The sequence below is a fragment of the Anguilla anguilla genome, chromosome 3 (genome assembly GCF_013347855.1).
Source record: "Anguilla anguilla isolate fAngAng1 chromosome 3, fAngAng1.pri, whole genome shotgun sequence".
Taxonomy (NCBI): domain Eukaryota; kingdom Metazoa; phylum Chordata; class Actinopteri; order Anguilliformes; family Anguillidae; genus Anguilla; species Anguilla anguilla.
This window is the reverse complement of record NC_049203.1, coordinates 69,814,220-69,839,582: the sequence shown is the minus strand read 5'-3', so window position 1 is coordinate 69,839,582 and position 25,363 is coordinate 69,814,220. Positions and strand designations below refer to the sequence as shown.

The 25,363-nt window shown below is 53.1% G+C and overlaps 1 protein-coding gene across 1 annotated transcript in view; it reads left to right on the top strand.

Moving 5' to 3' along the window:
* slc49a4 (solute carrier family 49 member 4) overlaps positions 1-24,297 on the top strand; it is a 37,765-nt gene extending 13,468 nt beyond the window's left edge. The window contains exons 3-9 of the mRNA XM_035408871.1: positions 1,725-1,996; positions 5,051-5,180; positions 8,806-8,914; positions 12,257-12,324; positions 16,005-16,132; positions 17,820-18,002; positions 24,009-24,297. Coding sequence (XP_035264762.1) covers positions 1,725-1,996; positions 5,051-5,180; positions 8,806-8,914; positions 12,257-12,324; positions 16,005-16,132; positions 17,820-18,002; positions 24,009-24,124 — 1,006 coding nt within the window. The 3' untranslated portion in view covers positions 24,125-24,297. The remainder of the gene's footprint in view (positions 1-1,724; positions 1,997-5,050; positions 5,181-8,805; positions 8,915-12,256; positions 12,325-16,004; positions 16,133-17,819; positions 18,003-24,008) is intronic.
* Positions 24,298-25,363: the final 1,066 nt, after the last annotated feature.

Here is a 25,363-nt window from a genome sequence, read left to right as displayed (position 1 = left end):
CTGACCCCCACCCCCCAATGCCCCAGACGGCTGGATTTGGCGTGTGATTGGCCGGTCCACTTGGCCGGCGTGATTGGTGGCTTTGTTGTGATGTAACTCTATATGGGTATGACTCGGTACCTGGGCTTGTAAGGGGAATGCTGGGGCTTCCATTCTCAGCTGTGGAATCTGCCCCTGGGACGGTTACCTGTGTGTCCTCCTCCTGTCCTGGATCAACGGGTGACGTGCTAAAAAATGTGACCTATTCAAGAAGTCCCCCCGGATCAGCGTGTCTCCTGAGGGCACGGGGGAGGGGGGGGGGGGTGATCAGTGGTGCAGGAGTCGCAGGTGTGCGCTTCTGTCAGCCCTTTATTCCTAAAGGGCTGCTGGGTGGCTGATCCTGATAAGCCACTGATTCTAGTGTGCCACTGGTTCCAGTGTGTGGGGGCAAGCCCTGTGATCTGGCACGAATCCGGACTGTTCCAGCATCAACAGGGTCTGTTAGCCCAGCAGAGTGACGTTTGATTGGCCGTAGGGTTACCCAGGGCGGGAGGGAGGGATTCGGTTGGTCGGGATGACTATATGCTCTCCAGCAACCCCTGCTGGTCAGCCGGGTGCCTGCGGCCTGCTTGCTTCGGCTGCAGTTGGCGGGTCTTCCTTCTTCCTTCCTTCGCTCCCTCGCCAGCTCTCTTAACGCCCGCGGTGTGGAAGAAGCAGCGCTGGGACATCGCGTGTGGGAGGAGAGCGTCTGCTCATCTCCGCTTTCACAAAACAGCCAGCAGAGGGCGCCGCAGTGCAGCTGCGCATGCAGAATTAGGAGAAAATCAGCATTTAAAAAAATAAACTGAAATGAGCATTTCTGCTCACGGTCAATTATCCGTGCACACGCGTTCCTAAAGAAGCAGACCGCCTGTTCCCTGGAGGGGTGTCAGGGAAGCGCGACCCGGGTTTCGGCAAGGGGGTGGGGGGTGTCAGGTCCCTGTCGTGGCAGTGGTATCAGAGGAGGGCTGTCCAGGGGGGTCCCACAATGCCCCCTGTGTTTGGGCTCCCTTGGCCAGCCCCCCCCGCCCCCCACGTCTCTCTGGCTCCGCTCTGTCAGATGAGACTTTGGAACACATTCGGCTTCCTCTGCCCCCCATCCCCCCCCCCCCCCCCGTGTGGGTTTTGGGTTCAGCTTTGTACTCATCTTTTCATTTTTCATTACTCACATATATTCTATTTTAATATTTTATTTTCTTTTGGCCTGATGTGAAAGTAATCGGAACCAGACTGAGCATGGTTCATCATTTAAACATGACGCACACGGTGCGTTTGAGCGTTTCATACACAGAATGAGAAGCCATGTGTTTACGGTTGAATTCCTTACAGTATCAACCCCGTGTTCCCGGAGTTTGACAAATTGCGCTCCCCCTTGCAGTGTGTTGTTTTAAATCAAGTGCACTTTCCACCCGCGTTGCTTAACGACGAGATTGAAAGCAGGTGCTTATGAATATTCATGAGTGGCAAAGACTATTACAACATCGCTTCTGAGTCTAACCACTACTGATGTGCGTACAGTCTTCTTTAACAGCCAGTCATTCAGAACCAAAATATGTTCCAGGACGGCCTGCTCATGAATACTGGCAGAGGAACACATCGCGGAACCCTTCCAAGTGGAAACAGGAACTCTGTTTTCCGGGACAGGAAGGGGAGAGCTGGAGGCAGGATCCCGCTCTGGATTAATGTCTCCTCTCTCTGGCCCGCAGGTTGATCCACGGGGGTCAGCTGCTGAACGGTTTGGCCGGCCCCACCATCATGAGCGCCGGACCCCTCCTGTCCACCACGTGGTTCGCCCCGGACCAGCGGGCCACCGCCACCGCCGTCGCCTCCCTCGTCAGCTACCTGGGCGCGGCCGCGTCCTTCCTGATTGGCCCGCTGGTGGTGCCGGCGCCCAATGAGACGCTGCACGCCGCCTCCGGCGCGATCGACTGGCCCGTGGGCCGCATACGGGACCGGATCCAGCTGGTTCTGTATGGAGGTACTGTCTGCCCGCCCCCCCCCCCCCCCCGAGCCCCGCTCGCTGCCCCACAGTACAGCCCCCCCCCTCCCCCAGCACCCCGTTTCAGTTCCGCACATTAGCGTTCCCCTCAGAATGGACCAGGCCAGATCAGGCCCATTTTTACTGAATAAAGGGAGCGTTTCTACTAAAAGGGGGCATTGTGAATCCGCCTGGGGAAGATGAATCTTATTTACATCACGAAAGTGCTTTAGCCTGGCCAATACCAGTCAGCCAGTACTGATACCAGTGCATAACACATAGCAGTGAAAATGTAATTTGATGTTTATTCAATAATTAATAAATTTTTTTCTTCTTTTTATTAATGTGCTCGACCACCGTAAATATGAAACTGCAGTCGGTGCTGTTGTGCGCGTTCGCCTGTGTGCTCATATGTACCTGCAGCGAGGGCTGTGCTCCATGCAGGCAGCCGGCCTTCCCGCCTCAGACGAGCGTTGGGTAGTGTCATAGAAATGTGTTTCCGAGCGCTCCGATGTGATCTCAGCGCATTTCTGGGTATTTTTCTGATATCCTGGTATTGATCCGGCGTTGTCGCCCCCGTCTGTAATTTCAGTTCTTCGATTACCGTTTTCCCTGGCCCTTTGCTTCGCTAGCCTTCCGTAAAACAGGGTGCTTGTGTTTGTTGCCTTTGTGTCCACATTGATCGTCCTCCTCACACCAAAAATATCCTCCTGATATTGCCCGTCTGTGTGAAACCAGAATCTACAGCCTTGGCCGCACGGCCGAGGTGAGCAAAGCAGTGGTACAGGCAACTTTAAGACATTTCTTTCTTTGCGTAGCTAAACTACTAGCCAATAACACCTCACTCCTAACCCTAACCCAGGTCACATGGGGTATTTCACGCTCGTTTGCACAGTAAATTGTTTTTTAGAGCTTGGTTCCTGCAGGACTGTTGGCTGTGACTGTGTCTTCCAGTTGGGGCTCCTGTGTCTGTACTGAATGTATCTGTACTGTCCTGTATCTGTACTGAATGTCTGTACTGAATGCGTCTGTTCTGAATGTGTTTGTACTGTCCTGAATGTGTTTGTACTGTCCTGTGTCTGTTCTGAGTGTCTGTACTGAATGTGTCTGTTCTGAATGTGTTTGTACTGTCCTGTGTCTGTACTGAATGTCTGTACTGAATGTGTCTGTACTATCCTGTGTCTGTACTGAATGTCTGTACTGAATGTGTCTGTTCTGAATGTGTTTGTACTGTCCTGTGTCTGTACTGAATGTCTGTACTGAATGTGTTTGTACTGTCCTGTGTCTGTACTGAATGTGTCTGTACTGTCCTGTATCTGTACTGAATGTCTGTACTGAATGTGTCTGTTCTGAATGTGTCTGTACTGTCCTGTGTCTGTACTGAATATGTGAGCTTGATTATTTAAGAGCAGGAAGGGGACCGCACAACCACATTTAAGCAGAGTGAAGAAGGCTTTTTTTTACTGCAGTCATTGAGCTGAACGATGTGTGTGACGGATGCTGATAATATTTCCATATCACATCTAGAACGAGGCCTCTCCGTGTGAGCATGTACTGTGTGCAGTGTGCATAAACATGACCTCCATAAAAACGCTCAACGCAGAATCCTTAGCGGCCTGTTTTACTGCGTTCCTTTCCTAAAAATTCAGAGCTGCATTCGGCCGGTTCTGCTTAACCGATTCAGAAAATTAAGGCCTTAAATAATTGGTTTTGGGGGAATCTTCGGTAATGTACTGTAGGTCTGCCTTTGTTCAGGGAAAATGATATTGTCATAAATTGCCAAAGAAGAAAGAAGTGAGCAGACATTCAGACAAATTATCTCTGCCGCTGATTTCTGTTCTGTGGAATTACCTTTCGTGACACTCGCTGTGGAAATTATAACCCCCCAGTGATGAAGAGGATTTGAGTGCCAGCTTTTGTTTTGCTTTTTTCCCCCCAGTTAAAAATCGATGAAAACGTTCACTTAGAGCCGCGAAGGCGAAACGCATTCGAGGCAGCACAGCTTCATCCGTTTGTTATGACACATGGAAGGGGGGCTGGATTTATCGTGGGGGGGAGCGTTGGTATTTAAGTTTTGGAAAGGGGCCTCGCTGAAAGGCTGGATGCTGTTCCAGGGGAACGCGCCGGTGTGTTTCATCATCGCGCCGGTTCAGAAGGAGCCAAGAGCAAACGGGAGGAGATTTAGGAGCTCATTTAGGAGGCCGGGCCGGTCGGCCGGGTACCCCAGCCCCTGAGCCTCTACGCCAGCTCGGCTTTGGGGTGGGGGGCGGGGGAGGGGGGGCAGTGGGCTAAGCCAGTACTCCTTAATTGAGTGGCTTGGGCACTGACCTACAGAGCCTGGGACCTGATGCTAACCACACCATGCCCCCCCCCCCCCCATCTGAAAACCATGGCGATTCACAATGTCACGATTAGCGGCATTTTGCTCAGACCGGGCATGGCTTTGGTCTTAGATGGAAACAGGCCGGATCTGTTCAGGAAGCTCTGGGTCTTACAGTGGGAGGGATTATGAATGAGCTGATTTAGCTGAGTGGTGCATTTTTACAGGGGCTGGATATTTCACAGGTTTGCAGGATGTTGTTAATCTGTGAGCAGCTCTCAGTATGATCAGAGTGTGATGTTGGGGTCAGGGTGTGATGTTGGGGTGACCAGTGTGATGTTGGGGTAACAAGTGAGATGTTGGGGTAACTGTTGTGATGTTGGGGTCAGGGTGTGATGTTGGGGTAACCAGTCTGATGTTGGGGTAACCGGTATGATGTTGGGGTAACCAGTGTGATGTTGGGGTCAGGTTGGAGTCAGAGTGTGATGTTGGGGTAACAGGTGTGATGTTGGGGTACTCTGTGTGATATTGGGGTCAGGGTGTGATGTTGGGGTACTCGGTGTGATGTTGGGGTCAGGGTGTGATGTTGGGGTCAGGGTGTGATGTTGGGGTAACAGGTGTGATGTTGGGGTACTCTGTGTGATACTGGGGTCAGGGTGTGATGTTGGGGTCAGGGTGTGATGTTGGGGTACTCGGTGTGATGTTGGGGTGTGTTTTTGTCTGTTTTTGCGCAGAGTTTGCGATGATCGCCGTGCTCTTCGCCGCTGTGCTGCTGTACTTCCCGTCCCGCCCCCCCGTCCCCCCCAGCGTGGCCGCCGCCAGCCAGAGGCTCAGCTACAGGAGCAGCATCTGCAAACTGCTCAGGTACGCCCCGCCCACCTCGCCACACCCTGCTCAGGTACGCCAGAACACGCTCACCTCACCCCACCCTGCTCAGGTACGCTCGCCCCCCCCCCCCCTCCCAGGTACGCTCACTCCAACCTGCTCAGGTATGCCCCGTTCACCTCGCCCCGCCCCAGTTAGGTACGCTCTCCTTGTCTGACCCCCCCCCCCCTTCCTCCTCTGGCGCCAGACGATGCCCTCGAACCCAGTCGGGCTGCTTCACGGTTACCATGGTTACCACACTCCCGCCCCCAGCGCCATCGCTGTGAAGACCTCAAATGCTCTCCCAGGCCCCCTTTTCCATTTGGCCCTCCGCCCGCGTCCCGCACCTGTGGCCCCGTCCCGCCCGGGTCAGAGACGGGGCACCTGAGGCCTCCCCGCTGCTTTTCCGGAGAGTTCTGCCGCGGGAAGTTTAACTGGGGCGCCCGTGGCCGCGCCTCCCGCCATCTGTCACGGTTGCTATTTAACGCTCATCAAAGCACACGCGCTTTTCCCCCGAGGTTAATTACGGACTGGAGCTGGCAGCACCCCTGCTTTAAAATAGACCGTCTTCCAGATGAAACCGCTGGCTGCAGGACTCGGCGTGCCACAGCTCGCTCACTCACGCGCGTGCGACTGGCACGTTCTCACCCTGCTGCTGACAGAGTCGCCCCCCCCCCCCCCCCCCCCCCCCCCCCCCCCCGCCCTAACCCCCCCCCCCCCCCACAGCTGGCTGTGCTGAGCTCGCTCTCGGGCCCGGTCCGGCAGGATGGGCTGTGGCGCTAGATGACGCTCGCTGGGCGGCGGCCATGCTGGTTGTTTGAGCTGGCCAATCAGCAGCTTCATACTCCGCAGCGGCCCACAGAGCCGTGTGTGCTGCAGTGTTTCAGTGTCATACGTCCCCCCCACAAACAGAACCGCTCCTCCCGACAGAGCTTCCTGTGTGCGCTGACACAGATCGGATACGTCGCTCCCTGGTGGTGACACGCGTGTGCGACATGCTGTATTATTATCATGCTGTATTATTGTCATGCTGTATTATTGTCATGCTGTATTATTGTCATGCTGTACTGTCGTCGCGGCGGTTGTTGATAGCGGTAAGGCTGTGATTGGCGGGTCCTCCGCTGCGCCAGGCCCCCGACCGTAACCGCCAAGGACGAGCGGCACTTAGCGGATGGCGGCTCTGGCGCCCCGGCGGAAAGGCCTACTTACTTACGCTCCGTCATCTAAACCGCTCCTCATCGGGAGAAAGGTGCGCGGGTATCCATTTTCTTTTCCCGCCTTCGCAAGGAAACGGCGCTGGTGAGCTGTGGGGGGGGGGGGGTTAAGGAGAAGAGGAAGGAAAGTGTAACGAGGTGGAAGATTGAATTCATTATGAACTAGCGATCGAAGTGCAATTATTCATTACTCAAATAATTATTAAATTATTCAGAAACCACAAACAAGGCCTGTACAAGTCATTTAAAAACCAGACGTTCCGGTCCAAAACCGCAGATCTGGCAGCCCTGCCTACGGCATTGTTGTTCGTTGGACTCGATCCACACGCCGCAGATACGACGAGAGAGAAGACTGAACACACAGCCTCAGGCGGTGGAAAACACATCCCTAAAAAACTGCAGACGTTCCGCCAGAGTCGTGCAGTTATATCGTTATTAAGTTTAACTGGTAACGCTTTGGGACGAGAGGGAGAATAAATAATTCAGCGCTGTCTGTTAGCGGAAGGCCTGCCCCCTTGGGCTCCGGGCAGCTGCTCAGTGCGGCAGATTTATTTTTGTATTATGTTCGGGTGAGTAAATATGTTTTTGGGCCCTGGTGTGATTCAGAAACGCTCCCTCCACGTGCACCCAGACAGCAGCGCCCAACCCCTGAACTGTGTATTTCATTTTAAATCCGGGATAGCATGTGTGGATCAGACATAATTATTAGCAGGCAATCCGTCATGATCTTGGTGGGAGTGAGGGAGGGGGGGGGGGGGCGGTGCTTCTGTGCCAATGAGAAATCAATATGAGAAATGATGAAGCATTTTCGGCTTAAATGGACATTAGGATTTACTTTGGGCTCTGCAGGTGGGGATTGCCAAATCTCACACGGACAGAGTGGAAAAGGTCAAAGAATAAAATTCCAGGACACCCACATCTCCGAGGATTTATTTACAAACATAATTAGGGGGAATATTAAGAGGTCGGTGTGTGACGCTAATCCTCTGATTTACCTCACCTGAACAATCGGGCGTCTCGTAAATCCAAGTTGGGGGGGGGGGATGTTCTCTGGCTGCGGAGTTAATTATCTTGAGGGCTGGCACACGGTCTTTGCAGTACCTCATGTTCGCAGGAAGGGGGCGCTAGATTGCGTTTCGCAGAGCGGAGCGGCTGTCTCGGGCACTGATGGATCATCTACGGTCCGGTTACCGCTGGGGGTGGGGGGGCGGGCGGGGGGGGCAGGGGGGGGGGGGTCAGCAGGACTCTCCGCCCTTGGGTCACGCTCGCCCTCCACCTCGAACCCGCTCCAGCGAATGGGCCTCGCTCAGCGCCAATCCTGCCAAATTTCCCTCAGCAGCAGATTTACTGGACGCGCGCGTGAAAGCGTTAGCGTGTAGCTCCAGGTGTCTGCGCATTGCTGTCATGATGAAGAGTGATTTTATGAGTCCTGCCCCCCCCACTCCCCTCCCCCCCTCCCCGCGCTCCGCCCCCCCCCCCCCACTCCCTCCCCCCCCTCCCCGCGCTCCGCCCCCCCCACTCCCTCCCTCCCTCCTCCTCCCCCGCGCCCCCCCCGTACACAACCTTGCTCTTAAAGTCAGTCCGTCCTCAGACGCAGATTAATTGCTGTTGCCGTGGCGTCAGTCAGTCGTTCTTAATTGCAGAAGAGGGGTACTGCGTGTGTGTGTGTCCTCCCTCTCCGCGCGCGGGTTTAGGGGGCAGCTCTGATCTCCACTGCCACCCTTTTGGTGGGGGGGGCGGGGGTAATTGCATGAAAGCCCCCCCCCCCCACCTCTTTGTTCTTTCCCAGGATGCATTAGACTGGCTGTCAGCAGACGGAGGGCAGGGTGTGAATTGAGTGTGACAAACCGCCCCCCCCCCCACGGCGAGTGTTTTAGGGCGTGTCCGACGTCGTGGACAAACTCTCAGGCTCTTGCCAGACTGCCCCCCCCCCACAGCCCTCACGCGCTGGGTGAAACCGCGCCCTTAGGAAGGTGCTATTCAACAGCCGTTTCTATAACCGTCCTTACGGCAGCCACTTCAGCTGCAGCCACGTTTCCCCCTTTATTTCACTCTGCTTATCCTCTGATTACTAACGGAGGACTGCTGCATCGTGGGTATTTACCCTGATCATCCGCACAGTCATTAACCACAGTACACACTGCCTCTGCCGCCGATGAGCTGAGCTCTGAAGCTGTAGAGGCCTGCTCTTATTCTTTATGAATTACACATTTGTACACTCCTATCAGCCGTGACAGTTCCTCCAGGGGACTCGCTGTTTAATGAATATTCTGGACTTCTCTGCGGCAGTTACAGGTTGTTTTGACTCAAACCAGCTATGAAATATTACATATCTGAACTTCTACAAACCTTGTGTGGGGAGGGGGGGTACAGGATGTTCCTCATGGCGTCTTCCTCTTCCTCTCCTGCAGTAACCTGCGCTTCCTGATGATCGCCCTGGCGTACTCTGTGCCCACGGGCGTGGTGGCGGGCTGGTCCGGCGTGCTGGACATGATCCTCACCCCCGCCAAAGTCAGTCAGGTAAGCGCGCCATGATGCTGACCACGCCCCCGTACTGGGAGCATGCCCCTCCCATAACCACACCCCATCCCATAACCACGCCCCCTTACTGTGACCATGCCCCTCCCATAACCATGCCCCATCCCATAACCACGCCCCCTTACTGTGACCACGCCCCTCCCATAACCACACCCCATCCCATAACCACGCCCCTCCCATAACCACACCCCATCCCATAACCACGCCCCATTACTGTGAACACGCCCCTCCCATAACCATGCCCCCATCCCATAACCACATCCCTCCCATAACCACGCCCCTCCCATAACTACACCCATCACATAACCACACCCTATTCTGTAACCACACCCCCCTGCTGTGACCACGCCCCTCCCATAACCACACCCCCATGATGTCAGCCTTTAAAGTCTGTTACAGGAGAAGAGCTCAAAAGAACCAGCTTAATTGATTAATGCAAACTAATCTTTTAATTATTCAGAGCCAGCTACGATTCAACAGAAAAATAAGCCTCATTAAAACAGTTATATATATATGCATATGTAGTCTCCCTTGGGGCTGATTTGTGAAGCATCACTTTATATCAATGACCAAAACAATGTCAATGACGGTGCTTGTAATTGCAGACGCGTAAGTGTAATTGTACTTGCGCAGATAATCTTTTTAAATGTGTCTGAAAACAAGCGTGAGTAATTCCACCGACTGAAATTAACATTTTATAATGAACTCTCGGCTGCGAGATCCCAGCGCAAAGTCTTCAAACGGTCGCCTTTTCCTGCTGTCCGACTCCCTAATTATAAAGCACTACACCCCTGTGAAATGAACCCTTTGAGCTGGGAAGCAGTCATCAGGAGTCTAATGACGGCACTGAGACTCACAGGCGGCCCGCGTGGGTTTGTGAGTCCCCGTCCCGTCTCAGCCCTGCGCCCGTCGAAACGCCGCTCCGCCTGTTATTAAACACGCTCACAATCACACAGCGCCGCGTTTACATGGGAGAGAAACACTGGAAATGTTTACAGCGAGCGAGACACAGCGCTGTGCTCGAACCCGCCGCCCCCCCCCCCCCCCCCGGAGTCTAATCGGGCGGGAGCAATCAGAGGACGTCCGTCCCGCTGCATTTGCAGCTGGAGTGCGGGCCGGGAGGATGAGGCAGGACGCGGGCGGGACGGAGACGGTGCTTTCGCGCGATGGCGCGTCTTCAGCGGGCGTAGGCGTGGAAACGAGGTCTCTCAGAGAGCCGAATCATCTCCGCGGCGACCGTGAGAGGATCTGTGGGGGGGTGGAGTCAGAGCAGAGCGGGCCGAGCGCTTGGCATTCTCTCCGTCTTCTCTGTCTGCCGTCAGACTCCGACTTTCACTCTAAATGATTTACTGCATTTCCATTTTGTTTTCCTGTCAAAAATATATATTTTTGCGATTTTTTTATTATTACTATTTTCTTCCACCATCGAACAAAGGCCTAACTTTTCCTCAACGTTTCTGCTGTGGTGAAATTTTGGAACTGATTACCCAGAGAGAGGAAGTGCCCGGCCGGTATGCTAATGTGAAGCGGGGCAGTGTCAGTCAGTCACACACACTTCAGTCCCACTGGCTTATTTAAGATTCAATCTCGGTTTTTTTGTTTTTTTTTGGTGGGTGTTGCCGGGTCAACGTCCCGCCCCCCCGCGTTTGGGCTTTCGCCGCCCGTGTCACCGTTTTTCTCCCAGCATCCTCTGCTGTCTGCCCCAGGGGTGCAGAGGCTAGAGTATGCGGGCGCTCGGTGTGTTGCTGAAGTAACGGTCTGTGGGTTTGCCCCCAAAAATGACGGAGTAGGGCCTGCCTGGCGGAACAAGGAAATGGCGGCACTCTGAAACCCCCCCTCGGGGAAACAGTGTCCACGGGGCGTCTGGGGGGGTTTGGGGTGGGGGTGGGGGGATTGATCACCTGAATCAAAGCGGTCCCGACTGGGCAGGAGGGCCATTTTGGGAGAGGAATGATCCGCCGTCCGGCACTCAGTCAGGAGAGAGCATGGCACACTGCGGAGCGCTGGCGCCAGCCCCCCCCCCCCCCCCGCTGTCGCTCCCGGAGACGGGTGTAATCGCTGTTGCTCTTGGAGACGGGTGTAATCGCTGTTGCTCTTGGAGACGGGTGTAATCGCTGTTGCTCTTGGAGACGGGCGTAATCGCTGAGGTGCAGGACTGGAGCTCATTTCACGGAGCGATCCCACATCGCCAGGCTTCCGGCTTAAAACAAGCGGAATTCAGCAAAACAGGTTGCCGTGCCAACCGCCTGCAGCCGCGGTGGGGCTGGGTTAATCTAGCGTCCTAAATGTTTACTCGTTACTGACGCTGTGTCAGAATCCACGATTGAGCTCAGCTCTGCAGGAAGCGTGCGCGCTCTCATCACACGCAGCATATTGCTGTTAATTAACTTTTTTCATCCCCCCCCCCCCCCCCCCGTCGCATCCCCCCACCCCCCTCACATAAAAAAAACGGCTTTGAAATCCTGGCTTTAAAATTACTTCAGAATGATTACATATGGCTCAACAAATTGGTTTGAGCGTGGTAGTGAAATTAAGTGTCATTGAACCATTGCCGGGAGCAAGCCGTCATAATGAAGATGGCTAAGCAGCAGTCAATATGTGGCAAATTGATATGTATTAGGCTGTGGCTCCTGGGGGGGGAGGCGGGGGTGTGGGGGGGGGGGGGGGGTTGGGGGGGTGACCTTGGAGAAGACGGGCGCAGTGAAAGTCACATGACAGCCGGTGTGACACGCCAGTCACTGCGGCTTTTCTTCCTGGAAACAGGGGAGTTTAAATAAATAAATAAATCCCCTGTTAGTGTGAAAGCTCTGCGATGGGTTGAGACTCCAGCAGAGCAGAACGGCCCGCTGTGGAGAAACTTTGTACCTTTTTAAATTTTTCAGAGATCGGTTTTCCCCTGAGGAGCGATTTGCACGGAGTCCGACTCCCTGTTTCGCATGTGTTTCCTGCAAGGTTAGCCGGCGACCTTTGACCCTGATCAGGGTTGTCCTGGTATGCGCGTGCCCTGGTCAGGGTTGTCCTGGTATGCGCGTGCCCTGGTCAGGGTTGTCCCGGTACGCTCCAGTTCCCCCGCTGTGATATTGTGCTGCGTTCAGCCGTTTCCTCTCTCAGAGCAGCGCTCTCATTCGAACCCGCTGCACAGCGCTCAGCTAGCATTCAAAGGGCTTTCACAGGATCAAACGCTTCTTTAAAGTCCCAGGTTCAGATAGTTCTGGTCATGCTCCGTTGGCTTTTGGTGGTGGGGTGGAGCGGGGGGTGGGGGGAATGTAGCCTTTTATCCTCTGGCCTGATTGGTTCTGCCTCTCATCTGTCCCCCTGCTGCAGGTGGATGCTGGCTGGATCGGGTTCTGGTCTGTTCTGGGTGGCTGTGTGTTCGGAGTGGCCATGGCCAGGTAAGTGCAAAAATGCACCTCCATTTACCTCCTCCTTTCACTTCCCCCTTTCACCTCCTCCTTTCTCCTCCATTCACCTTCTCCTTTCTCCTCTTCAATTCACCTCCTCCTTGCACCTCCTCATCCTTTCACTTCCTCCTGTGACCTCAGCTCCCCACACACACACACACTCACACTCACACACACACACACACACACACACACTCTCACACACACACACACACTCTCACACACTCACACTCACACACACACACACACACACTCTCTCTCACACACACACACACACACACTCTCACACACACACTCTCTCACACACACACACACACACACACACACACACACGCACACACACACAGAGGAATGAGCAAACCACCGCTGTGTTGGGTCCCCTTCCTTTGAGGATTACACTTAAGCCTTTGAATCGGATAAAGGGAGACAGTCAGACGGTCAACCTTCCAGATGTGTCGTACGTGCTCCTGACTGCAGGGGGCGCCGCAGAGCTGGGTGGATCTGTCACACGTTTGATCTAGGGGAGGCCGGGTCTTAACCCCTGGCTGTCCCCACACGGGGGTGTGAGGTAAATTAGTCCTCCTCCTGAAACAAGCTCCTTAATGACCCTGCAGTTCATCATCTCCAGAAGCCCTGCGGAGGTGGCAGATCAGATCAGTGCATCAGCTCTGAGTGGAAATCCATGAGCTCTGAGCGGTGTGAAAAGGAGGATGTGTGAAGTGTGCTGTGCAGACTGTGCTACAGAGGCAGCCGTCGGACAGGAGCTGTTTGGCCCAGAGTAGCACAAGTCCAAACCTTTTTACTTTTTAGCAGTTTCTACAAAACAAAACAAAAAAAATCTCTATCCTCTGTCCAGGCTTAATACAAATTAAAATTGAACTGAGTTGTGCACTATTTTTGTTAACAATAATAAGAATAATAATAACTAAATAAGAAGAAGAAAGTAGAAGAATCAAGGCCGTTTAGTGAAAGCTATTGTTAAACATTAGTGAGACACTGAGTTAAATTATTAGCCAGGCCAAATAGCCGCGCATCCTTTAGCCAAACTAGCGTGCGTCTGGTCGGGATTTATGCCTGCGCTGAAGTGGCATATATCTCCAGCTAATCAGCCCCTGTAAGAGTGTTCGGGGGAGGGATCGCTGACGGGACGGGGGCGGGGGGGGGGGGGGGTTCATACGGACGGATGGACGGTTATGTACTGTGTTGTGAAAGTGCCGAGCGTGCGGAACCGGGAGGGGGGCCGCTCTGACGGATGGGGGTTTACCGTTGGGTCCGCTCAGCACTTTCCGGGCCGACCGGTCCGGATCGATGCCCCCCTGACACTTTTAATCCTCTCAGAAGTTGTAATTAGGAAAATGAGATGAGAGTTCTCGTTAAAAGCAGCGGCTTCGATCGCAGGGCACATCGCGGAGGTGGCACAGGAAGCTTAGGCGGGGGACGCAGTATGTAGATGACTCGCATGTAGGTGTGTCCGCGGGGGGGGGTTTGTCATGACGCTTTTTGGTAGCAGTGGTTTTCGGATGAGCTTCACTTGCTGCAGAATGTGGACGGGAGGGGCAGCGGGGGATATTTGGTTGGAAAGTGCGGGAGGTGCCTCGGGGGGGGGGGCAGCGGGGGGGGATATTGGGTTGGAAAGCGCGGGAGGTACCTCGGGGGGGGGGGCAGCGGGGGGGGATATTGGGTTGGAAAGTGCGGGAGGTACCTCGGGGGTGGGGGGGGGGCAGGGGGGGATATTGGGTTGGAAAGTGCGGGAGGTACCGCGGGGGGGGGGGGGGTTGGGGGGGGGAGGTACCTCGTCAGAAACAGACGTTTGTCTCTCCCGACAGGTCCGTCGTTTTCGGGGCGATTAATAATAATCGGAGGGGTAGTTCTTCACCGCGGGCCGCGTGGATTACAGCTCAGGGGATCATAATGTAAACGTACGAAGCTCAGATATTAGATTCCGCTTCCCCAACCCGGAGATTGAATCTTGCGGGGCTCGCTTGGGGAGTTTAAGGAACGGTGGCATTTTAATTTAAGCTCTGAGGTGACGGGAAGACATTTCAATTCGCTCGATTCACCGGGAGGTGCTCAGAATAACACGGGCTCCCGTGCGAGATCCAGACCCTCGCTGGGCTTGTGAGGGAGGTGTGAATGATGGGGAGAAGTGACGCGCAGCGCCGATTAGCGCGCTAGCCCTCTGAGCGAGCCGCGCCGCTCGCGGGAGGCTTCGTTAGCGGCGCGGTGTCTAACCGCAGCACGCTAGCTCGCTCGCTATCGGGCACTGCTAACCGCATCATGCTAGCTCGCTCGCTATCGGGCACTGCTAACCGTGTCGCGCTAGCTCGCTCGCTATCGGGCACTGCTAACCATGTCACGCTGGCTCGTTTGCTATCGGGCTCTGCTAACCGTGTCATGCTGGCTTGTGTAGCTCAACCGCGCTCTTCCCTCGCTATCAGACTTTGCTAACCGCGTCACGCTAGCTCGCTCGCTATCGGGCTCTGCCAACCGCGTCACGCTGGCTCGTTCGCTATCGGGCACTGCTAACCGCATCATGCTGGCTCACTTGCTATCGTGCTCTGCTAACCGTGTCACGCTGGCTCGCGTAGCGCAGCCGCGCTCTTCCCTCGCTATCGGGCTCTGCTAACCGCGGCGCTCATTATCTCCTCCGAGAGAACGCGCCACGCAGCGGGTCTTTCACAATTACCCAGCATGCACCTGGCTCCGCAGGCCTTAATGATCCGCCTGCTGTGGCTTAGACCTGTCAGACACCTTTTCTCTCCCCCCCGTGACACCTGCACACCTGCAGACGTTGTGCCTTTATAATCCATAAGGTCTCAATTATGCAGAAGAAAAGAAAGATCTAGTATCTTTTCTGACAGCGTCGCCTGAGGCTTAATGCTCTGGCGATGGCAGCGTGATGCTTATTGTTGTTATTTGTTCGCTGGAACAGGCCCTTGAATTCGGTGATAAAAAAAGGAGAACAGCACCATCAATTTATGCTTACCGGAATCGCAAAAATTCCAGAGGGACGCGGGGCTGGGGAAAAAGTGTAGTTTAGCCCGCTTCAAATAATTCATGAAATTGTGCAGTCAGTGAATAAACTATGGGCTTAGTGAGCGTATATATATCACCCGAGTGGCGCTGTCCCCCGCGGTCGGCTCAGCTGCCAGGTTTTCTCCTCAGCGCTGCGCTAGGTATTACAGCTAGCGGTTAGCGGTTAGCTTTGGCGCGGAGCACGCAGCCTGGGTCTGCGTGACCCAGAACAGGCCCCCCCCGCTGACGGCTGGTAGCTGGTAGCTGTTAGCGGTTAGCGAGAGCATATAGCTGAGGTTGGGGGCAGGGGAAGGGGTGGGGTGGGGTGTTGGCAGAGGGGATGTAGCAGGTGAATTTCCTGTGTGAGCTAGAGGCATATGGCCGGAGGCGGAGGGTGTGGTTTTTGGCATCACCAGCGAGATCAGTCGTCCCCGGGTGATGCATGGCTTCGCGACGTGTGTGTGTGTGTGTGTGTGTGTGTGTGTGTGTGTGTGTGTGTGTGTGTGTGTGTGTGTGTGTGTGTGTGTGTGTGTGTGTGTGTGTGTGTGTGTGTGTGTGTATATGAGAGTGTGTGTGTGTGTGTGTGTATTTAATGCTAACTCTGTGTGTGTGTTCAGGCCATAGTAAACTCTCTGGTTCTCTCTGTGTGGCTCCAGGTTTGCAGACTCTATCCGCGGGATGCTGAAGCTGATCCTGGTCCTGATGATGGCCGGCGCCTCCCTGGCCTCCACCTGGTTCACCCTCACCTGCCTGACCCGGCTCACCCACCTCCCCTCCACCGCAGGTAGGCCCCGCCCCCCCAGCAGGGGCCCCCCCGCGCACCTGCCACTACTGGCGGCCTAGAGCCAAAATGGCCGCACTGAGCCAGAAAAGATCATTCTGAACACATGGAGTCCAGGAAACAAGGCCTGCAGTGGGGAGCTTCAGAGGAGTTATGGGACAGGGAGATCCAGACGGGCCCGTTTGAGCTGTGGAGTTAGGGGGCGAGGCTGGAGTGCAGCTCCCTGCAGGGCCCACAGGCCTCTCTCTGCTGCTCTGCGCTGCAGCGGTGGGGGAGAAGAGAGGGGTGTGGGTAATTACCCCCCAGTCAGCGGTGGGGGAGAAGAGAGGGGTGTGGGTAATTACCCTCCAGTCAGCGGTGGGGGAGAAGAGAGGGGTGTGGGTAATTACCCTCCAGTCAGCGGTGGGCGTTTGAGACGGGGGTTCAGTCGCTGGATTTCGGAGAGGAACATAACAGGGTGTTTTATTTTCTCTCCGACCGACGCCTCCTGTGGCTCTGTGGCCCGGCTGGGGAGCGTCTGTTCCTGTGAGCGCCTCGTCCCGTTTGAGAGGCGCAGGAACACCGGACAAACCGCGGCTCAAAACCCAAAAGCGCGGTTTCCCTCTCCGCCTGTCCGGCTGCACTGTGAGGGGGAGAGAGAGCCGGAGTTCAGCCCGATTCTGATCTGCACACCTGTGAATTGTTTTTTCTTTGTAAATAACAGATCAGACGGGCGCCCAGACGCAGAGCCATGTTTAATTCTCTGTGCTCTCCGCGCTCCTTTAGGAAAGCGGGGGCCGTCGGGACCTGCCGACTGATCTCTGTAGCGCCATGCCCCCCCCCAGGCTGACTGTAATAGCAGGAGTGGGTTGCTCTGAGATCTGTAGCCCGATGACCCCTCGCCCCCCCAGTGGCTGATGTGGAAGGCCCCCCGTTGCCCCCCCTTGCCCCCCCCCCTGCTCCATCTGTAATAGTGGACGTCGGTGCTCTCAGATCTGTAGCACTGTAACGGTGTGGTGGTGGTCAGCCCACACAGACAGACTGGCTTTAATACCATTATGTGCTGTAAATTTATCATGAGAAACTTTTCCTTACTGGTCCTGTCTTCCGTATTCAATGTTGTACTTTTCATCCTGAAAACAAACAGCAAAAAATAGACAAATTGGCCTTTTCTTCCTGAAATGTTACCAACATATTAACAACCATTGTTTTGTTTTGTCGATTTTATGCAAATTACTTGACATCCTGAGTATGTGACTCAAGCACTTAAGGTGTCTGTCTGAGTGATGAACGCTGGTAAATCTGGTCTGTTTGGGACGACGCTATCAGGCTGAAATCCAGCAGACAGCCGTCTGCGGTTCTGATAGCTGGTCTCGCAAGGTTGGTTTGTTTATTGACCCCTTATCTATCATAGCATGTCTCTCTAATTGCAAATGGAGGCATTCCTATTTCTGCAGCAGTTGTTTTACAAGAAGAGGGAAAACTGTGACCTCTGACCCCTGTTAAATGTCAAATCGGGTTTGTTTATGAAGAACATTTCACCAAAATATGTCACAATATGCTTTACGAGCAAAATAAAAAGAGTCTTAAAACCCAAACAAACAAGTGCAGCTGCTCCCCTGGAGGATCTCCAGTGTCCCATGATCCTCCTCTCCCAGAGCGGGGTTTCACTCTGTGGTCTCTCTCTCTCTCTCTCTCTCTCTCTCTGCAGCCACGCTGTACACTTCCTGTATCCTGGTGGGGATCTTCATCAACAGCAGTGTGCCCATCTTCCTCGAGCTCTTCATCGAGACGGTGTACCCCGTGCCCGAGGGCATCACCTGCGGCGTGGTCACCTTCCTCAGCAACCTCTTCACCGGGCTCTTACTCTTCTTCCTCACTTTCTACTTCAAAGGTGAGGGGCGGGGCCGGGCTGCAGCCATGACTGCAGAGAGGCCCATCACCGCCGCACATCTCCATAATCACACAGAGTTAGCATTAAATACACACACAGAGTTAGCATTAAATACACACACAGAGTTAGCATTAAAAACACACACACACACTCTCACACAGAGTTAGCATTAAATACACACACAGAGTTAGCATTAAACTCACACACTCACACACACACACACTCTCGCACACGCACACACACACACACTCTCTCACACACTCTCTGTCTCACACACACACACACACACACTCTCTCTCTCACACACACACACACACACACACACACACACACTCTCACACACACACACACACACACACACACACACACACACACACGGCATTAGCATTAAATCGTTTTTTAGCGAACCTTCGCTAACTCGCGCTCCACACTGTCTGCCTCGCGTTTGCGTGCAGCTCTTCAGTTCTGATTCTACTTAAGCACCACCTAGGCAGCCTGACATAAAAGATGTGCATTTTAGCTGACAATTTTCATTTATAGAATGTACAGAAAATCTAATTGGTGCTCAGAAAGACTGACTCAGTTCCTGTTTGTAGAAAAAGGCTGCATTAATAACAGGCTCAGGCTCGGTGTTTTCATACACAGACGTGGCTGAAAGCTGTGAATGTTTTGGTGTTGTGTTCTCATCGCTGAACGCCATCGGGGGGCGCTCTGTCGAGCGTGTTCTTCCTGTGCGTAATAAACACACATCGCGTTTCCTGCGGTGCGCTCACCTGTGCTTTCAGCTCCTGGGCCTCGATAAGAGCGCGGTGCTTGTCTCCGCGGAGAACGCAAGGCTTTCTGGGAAAGGTTGACGAGCGTTTGAGGCTGTTTACCAGACCGACACGCCGCCGTGGCTCCGCGCGTTCGGCAGAACTCGCCGCCGGCTTTTACTCGCTCCGAACACCGCGCTCGACGCCCTTTTTGAGAACGCGGCGTTCCCTGTTTTAGCGGGAAGGGGGTCTGTGCTCTCCGCCAGTCGCCGCGCGGAAGACGTGAATTCATAAACAGAGCGCTGTTGCCGCCGGTAACGCCGCGCCGCGTCACCTGACCCCGGCTCGTTTGACGGACGGGCAGAACCGCCGAGGCTGCTCTGTGGACGTGGCGCTCGGTGGAAAAACAAGATGGAGGCCGAACTGAGACAGTGAGACAGGAAGAGAGTAACACTGACATAATGACACGGAGTTAGGGTGGAGTGATTGCTTTAAAAAGCAGGAGATAGCAGATAAGATAAGCCTTCTCCATCCGCCATTTGTATGGAAATAGATTCTGTCTTATCGGCACAACGCAGATTCACAGCAGTGTACATGAATGAGCATTTACAATCTACATACTGTCTGGCTTCTATCAGAGTATCTATCCATTCACACATACACATACTCACAGACACACACACACTCTCCCCCTCACACACACACACACACATGCGCACTCTCACTCACACGCACTCACACATTCGCACACACACACACTCACTCTTTCAGTAAATCATTGTTCAACTTATAGTGCGGGTCCCTGGATTGGAAAAGGTTGAAACCCCCTGATCCGTACTGATCCTCTGCATTGGGGACCATCTTCTCCAGCCTGCCAGTGACCTCTGACCCCTGTGCATGTAGCATTTCTGCAGTCCCTCTGGGGGGTCCTCCTCCAGTCTAGCGGGGTCTTCATCCTCTGAGGAAGACGTTGGCCAGCGTGGGTGACTGCTCCGATAAGCCATTTTGTTGAGGAGCGCTTTTAGAGCACGCTCTGCTCTCCACGCCAGCGTTCCCACAGAGCAGCTCTGCGCTCATCACCATTCAGCCCGCCACTCACACCGTGTCACAGGTGCCATTAAACATTAAACGCATCAAAATCACCTTTCATCCCTCCTCTCAAACCCCTCCTGCATTTCAGGGCAGGAAGGTCTGAGCACAGAGGCGCTTGGGTTGCCGTATACGTTTAAGATCTGCTGGCTGACGGGTGCGAGGGTTCAGAGCTCAAAGCTGGGATGTGCTCTGCCTGGCCGTAACGATGGCTTTTCAATCGAGGGGAGCGGGGGGGGGGGGGTGTGGTTCAGCAGGTCCCACAGGCAGAGATACCCCTCCATGTTTTAATACGGCCCCCCAGGTCAGTGGGTCCCACAGGCGGAGATGTCCCGCGTTCTCGAGCCGGGGCAGAAGGGGGGAGGGGGGGGAGGGAGTGTCGATGCTTTTGATTCCGTTATTGTCTGATTTAGCGCGCGATGGGCGGGGCGTTGAGCCGCGGGCCGTGCTGTCCTTCCGCACGGTGCCTCTCCTCTGTCAGCGTTCGAACCCGCGCCGAAACGCGCCCGTTCCCCGCGGAGCTGTTGTCGTCGCGCGGGGGAAATCGATGCGCTGAAATGGATTCGCACTTTTAAATAAAGTTGCGGTTGCCCGCCGGAGCCTTGTTTGTGCGTTCGCCGGGTTTTCGACGTACTGCGCTGTCCCGAGAATAAAATGCAAAAAATGGGATAAAAAAAAAACAAAACGTGTGGATCTGTGTTCCTCACACTGAAGAGAACCTGAAGTGGCCTCCTGCTGTTACCGGGTTACCATGTACCCGCGGTTACCGACAGAAAGGCACGCTGACAAGACGTTTCATGTCTTAAAGTGCCTCTTAGCACCACAACGCTTTACTGCTCACTTACCGGGAACCTTATGTAATCAGGAGTTCTGTGGCACCGCTGTTTGACTGTGTTCTCCTTCAAAAAGAGAGTTCGCAAAGTGCATCAGGTGAAAACTTACAGAGGCTGCCCGTAAGGTGCTGACAGTCTTAACTGACTGTGACAGGGAATAGTTTGAGTAACAGAATACCGAAAAGGTGTTATGATACAAACATTATTAATATACAATTATATTCTTTTTTTACTATTATGTTTGATTAGATTGTTTATTGTGTGTGTGTGTGTGTGTGTGTGTGTGTGTGGATATACAAAGCACATTGTGAGCGTTCACATTAATCTCAGCATTAAAATGTTGTTAACATGGAGGGTAATTAACAGTAATTACAGCAGTAAATCGCTCGCTTCAGGCACCTCTACAGACACCTCTCCCCCCACCTTTGCCACCGGCAAGGACCCAGAACAGCTTGTTTCCATTTATCAATACAGCAATGTCCCTGTCAGCCGCCGGCCAATGGGCACGAAGCACAGGGCACTTTTTAGCCTGTCAGGCTGGACAGAAACACTTTCATGAGCCTGTCCCCAGTCAACTCTGACACGGTAAAAACACGACCTCCACATGGCCCATAATAACCTGCGCAGAGTTTGACAGCAGGTTTGGGGGGGGAAAACACACACATCCTGACCATTTTCACATCAAAACATGACAGATTTTAGAAAGTAATTGGTCAGTTGTTGATGGCTTTTTCAAAAGCGCTTTTTAGAGATGCAGCTGGCGAGGCGGCCCCAGGTCTTGTATTGTGTATGTCTGTTGAAAACTACTTAATGGCAGAATAGCCAGTTTTTTTTGTTTCTGCCGCTGGTTCCTGTTTAATAATGAGGCAGGTTAGAGCCCGGCTGTTTTAAAAGCTCATTTTGACTTTGATGGGTTCGGTCCCCTGACCTGTTCCATCCCCGTAGTCTTCATTCTCTGTTCATCAACTTTCACCCCTGCCCCCCCCCCCCCCCACGCAAATGAATAATGGATCATTCCGAAGATGCCTATGACCTAATCATCTGAGGGGGCGTGTCCTACGCTCATTAGTATTCAGGCTGTCTGTCTCACCTAAACCCTTCTCCCTCTGTTTAAATGGAAGTGATCGGGGGTGTAGACAACGCACTGAGACAAACCCGAATTCCATTAACCTGGCTCTGCCCAGAGGAGTTCATAACGAGGGGGGGGGGGGGTGTTGATTTATGGCGAGGGGTTTTGGGCCTATGCCTCATGGGAACTTCTCCTTGGCTGTGATCTGTGCGGCGCTAAAATAGGACCCCTAACAGAGGTGTCTGGCTCGTGTGCCTGCTGAGAAAAACTACTCCCTGACAACCGCACCCCATCGCTAAACGCTACGCTGGCGTTAAAAAAAAGAAAAGAAAAAAAACTCAGATGGCGAACGCGACTGTGCTCATCCGTCTCCTCCCGCGCCTGAGAGGTTCTCGCTCGGCGCAATTATCGTATTGCATCTCCGGGCCTGAAATTGCTGCCCTTTTGAAAGGCGTTTCTGCAGGAACAAATGTGTGCTTGAGAGTTCCTGGAACGGAGAGTGCTCTGAATGTTCAATGCTTTTCCCCCCTAATTTGGGACGAATCTCATCACAGCATCATTCTGTCGGCTGAGGGGAAAGAGGACCATGAGCTGCGCAGTCACTCTGCAGACCCCCAGCTGAGCTGCGCAGTCACTCTGCAGCCCCCCAGCCGAGCTGCGCAGTCACTCTGCAGTCCCCCAGCTGAGCTGCGCAGCCACTCTGCAGCCCCCCAGCTGAGCTGCGCAGTCACTCTGCAGAACCCCAGCTGAGCTACGCAGTCAAGACTACAAGACTATCTCTAACTAGGACTAACTAGGGTTCGAGAGTGGGGTAGGAATGGTGGAAAATGGGTCATTATTATGACGGTATGAAAGTGGAGCATTTCTCCATTGAATATTTTAAGGGAAATGATTGAAAGCTTCCGACTGGATGAGGCTGTAATATCTGAGTTCCGCAGAGCAAGACACCGTGGTCTCTGGAGGAGGGCACTGTTTGTTATGATTGACTGGAGATGAAGTGTTGATGTGGTGTTTATTGTGCTTAAAAGGTGATGTGTGGTTAGTATTGCTGCTGTTGTTGGGTGGGTGGGGGGTGTGAACAGTTGAGTGAATAATTGATGGTAAGGTGGTGATAATGAGTAATTAATTAGTGATCAGTGACGAGTTGGTGGCAAAGATGACTTGAATTGCTGGTGAGTGACGACTTGTTTGTGATGCTCATTCATTAAATCATCACTTTTTTAACATTACAGGCGTTTAGCAGACACTCTTATCCAGAGCTTACACACTGCATCCGTTTATACAGCTGGATATATGTACAAAGGCAGTGTCCCTCAAGCAAGAATCGAACCTGTGACCTTGAAGTCACATGACCAGTTCCTTACCCATTATACTACACTACCGACGGGGGTCTTTTTGGTGACATTGACCTGTTAATTCACTGTTGAGGGTGTAAATTGTTACGCTGACTGCATCATTGATGAGGACGAGTTCATGGTGAACCTGACTGATTAAAATCCAATCAAATCAAGGCAATCCTATTTTTGTATTGCGCTGTTTACGGAGAACTGTGACAAAGACGTTTTACAGAGTAGCGGAATAAGAGCAAGAAACAGCAACAAAAAAAAAACGTTAGTGCTGAGACGATGCAGTAAATCACTGACTGGGACATCAGTGGTGAGAACGCCTTTTAAATTATTGGGTGGTCTGAGGAGGTGGTGGCGCTGACTTGTGACATCACTGACGCTGACGTCAAGCTGGTCGTGACTGATGATGTCACGGACAGGATTTCAGGTGGTGACAGATGAGGATGCAGGTGTGACAGAGACTGATGATGTCACTGATGGGGTGCAGGTGGTGACAGACTGATGATGTCACTGATGAGGTGCAGGTGGTGACAGAGACTGATGATGTCACTGATGAGGTGCAGGTGGTGACAGAGACTGATGATGTCACTGATGGGGTGCAGGTGGTGACAGAGACTGATGATGTCACTGATGGGGTGCAGGTGGTGACAGAGATTGATGATGTCACTGATGGTGATGCAGGTGTGACAGAGACTGATGATGTCACTGATGGGGTGCAGGTGGTGACAGAGACTGATGATGTCACTGATGGTGATGCAGGTGTGACAGAGACTGATGATGTCACTGATGGGGTGCAGGTGGTGACACAGACTGATGATGTCACTGATGGGGTGTAGGTGGTGACAGAGACTTGTTTATATCCCTGTCTGTGTGGTGATGACCTGTCCGTCTAACCAGTGTTCGCTTTGTGTTTCCAGAACTTTCCTGGCTGAACTGGTGTCTGACGGGCTCCTGCCTCTTCAGCCTCCTCCTCATCCTCCTCTTCCGGGAGTCGTACGATCGTCTCTACCTGGACGTCTTCGTCTCCGTCTGAGAGGGCTGCCCGTTTGTTTTTGACTGAAACTTTTAACAGTGAACCTCTCTGCTCAATGCACACTGCACAACTGGACGGAAAGAGCCGGCGCCAGCTGCCCCTTCCATCAGAACGGACCTTTTACCCATGTCTTTGTTTTATAAAACAAATAAGGAAAAAATTTTCAAAATGTTGATGATGATGATGTTGTTTTTTTTATTTAATCGTAGCCAGTGAGGCGTTCCTACAGTAGATAGTGAACCCCGGTCGTCGTAGAAACCGCTCCTCGGCTCTGCTGTGTCCGGCAGGCGTATGAGACACGTGGTATAATCAGTTTTTTTAAGTGACGTACAGCTGTGAAGTTTGACGCACGGTCTGGGTATGAGGGAATTTTTCCATGTTTACAGACGTTTGGTTGGGGGGGGGGGGGGGGGGGGGGTCTCTCTTGTCTCTGTTATTAATACAGAGGACGGAAACTGCAGGATTGGCCGTTCACTCGCACAATCTCGTGCGAACAAGGGACCGGTCATAGATATAACTATAAGCCGTCATAACTGTAAGCTTGTCTGAAACAAGGGACAGCCGTCGTCAAAGTGGGGGGAAAAACGGTTGCTTTTATTCATTTCTCCTGGACTTTTTTTAAATGGCATTGAAATTTGACGAGCTTTGGTCCCTTCTCCCTTTGTAAATATTGAGATGTGTAGGATTTAATGGTGCTTCCGTGTCGAGGGCTCTGATTGGTCAGGGCCCAGGAAGTCGGTTTAGGTCACAGTTCACGGGCTTTTAACTCTCAGTTCTCCCAACCGAAGCTGACCGACCAATGGGACGGCTGTCCTGTTCTCAGGGAGGCTTGGCTAAGGTCAGCTTAGACGATGATGTAGTTGGTTGCTGTCGTGATCGACAGACGGACCCGTAAGTGATCCTCTGCGTGAACTCTGAGCTGCAGCCGGGCCCAGAGAGTTTCTGTTATTGTTTTGGCTTTCTTTTTCTAAGCCACAGTTCAGATTTTTATTTTTTTTGCAGTTTGCTGTACAACCTTTTTGTTGTTGTTGTTGTTGTTTGACTCTTAGCAACCCCGTTAAGGAAGAAGCGAGCAACATTTCAGGCCTTTTTTTTTTTTTTTTTTAACCTTTTTATTCATTAGCGTGCATGCATTAATTTATTAGCCCGGGTCAGAACACTAACGCAGGCTGTTAGCCGGGGCACTTCCTGTGAGGATGATGACGATGTGGAAAAGCACTAATGCAGCATTAGAGGTGT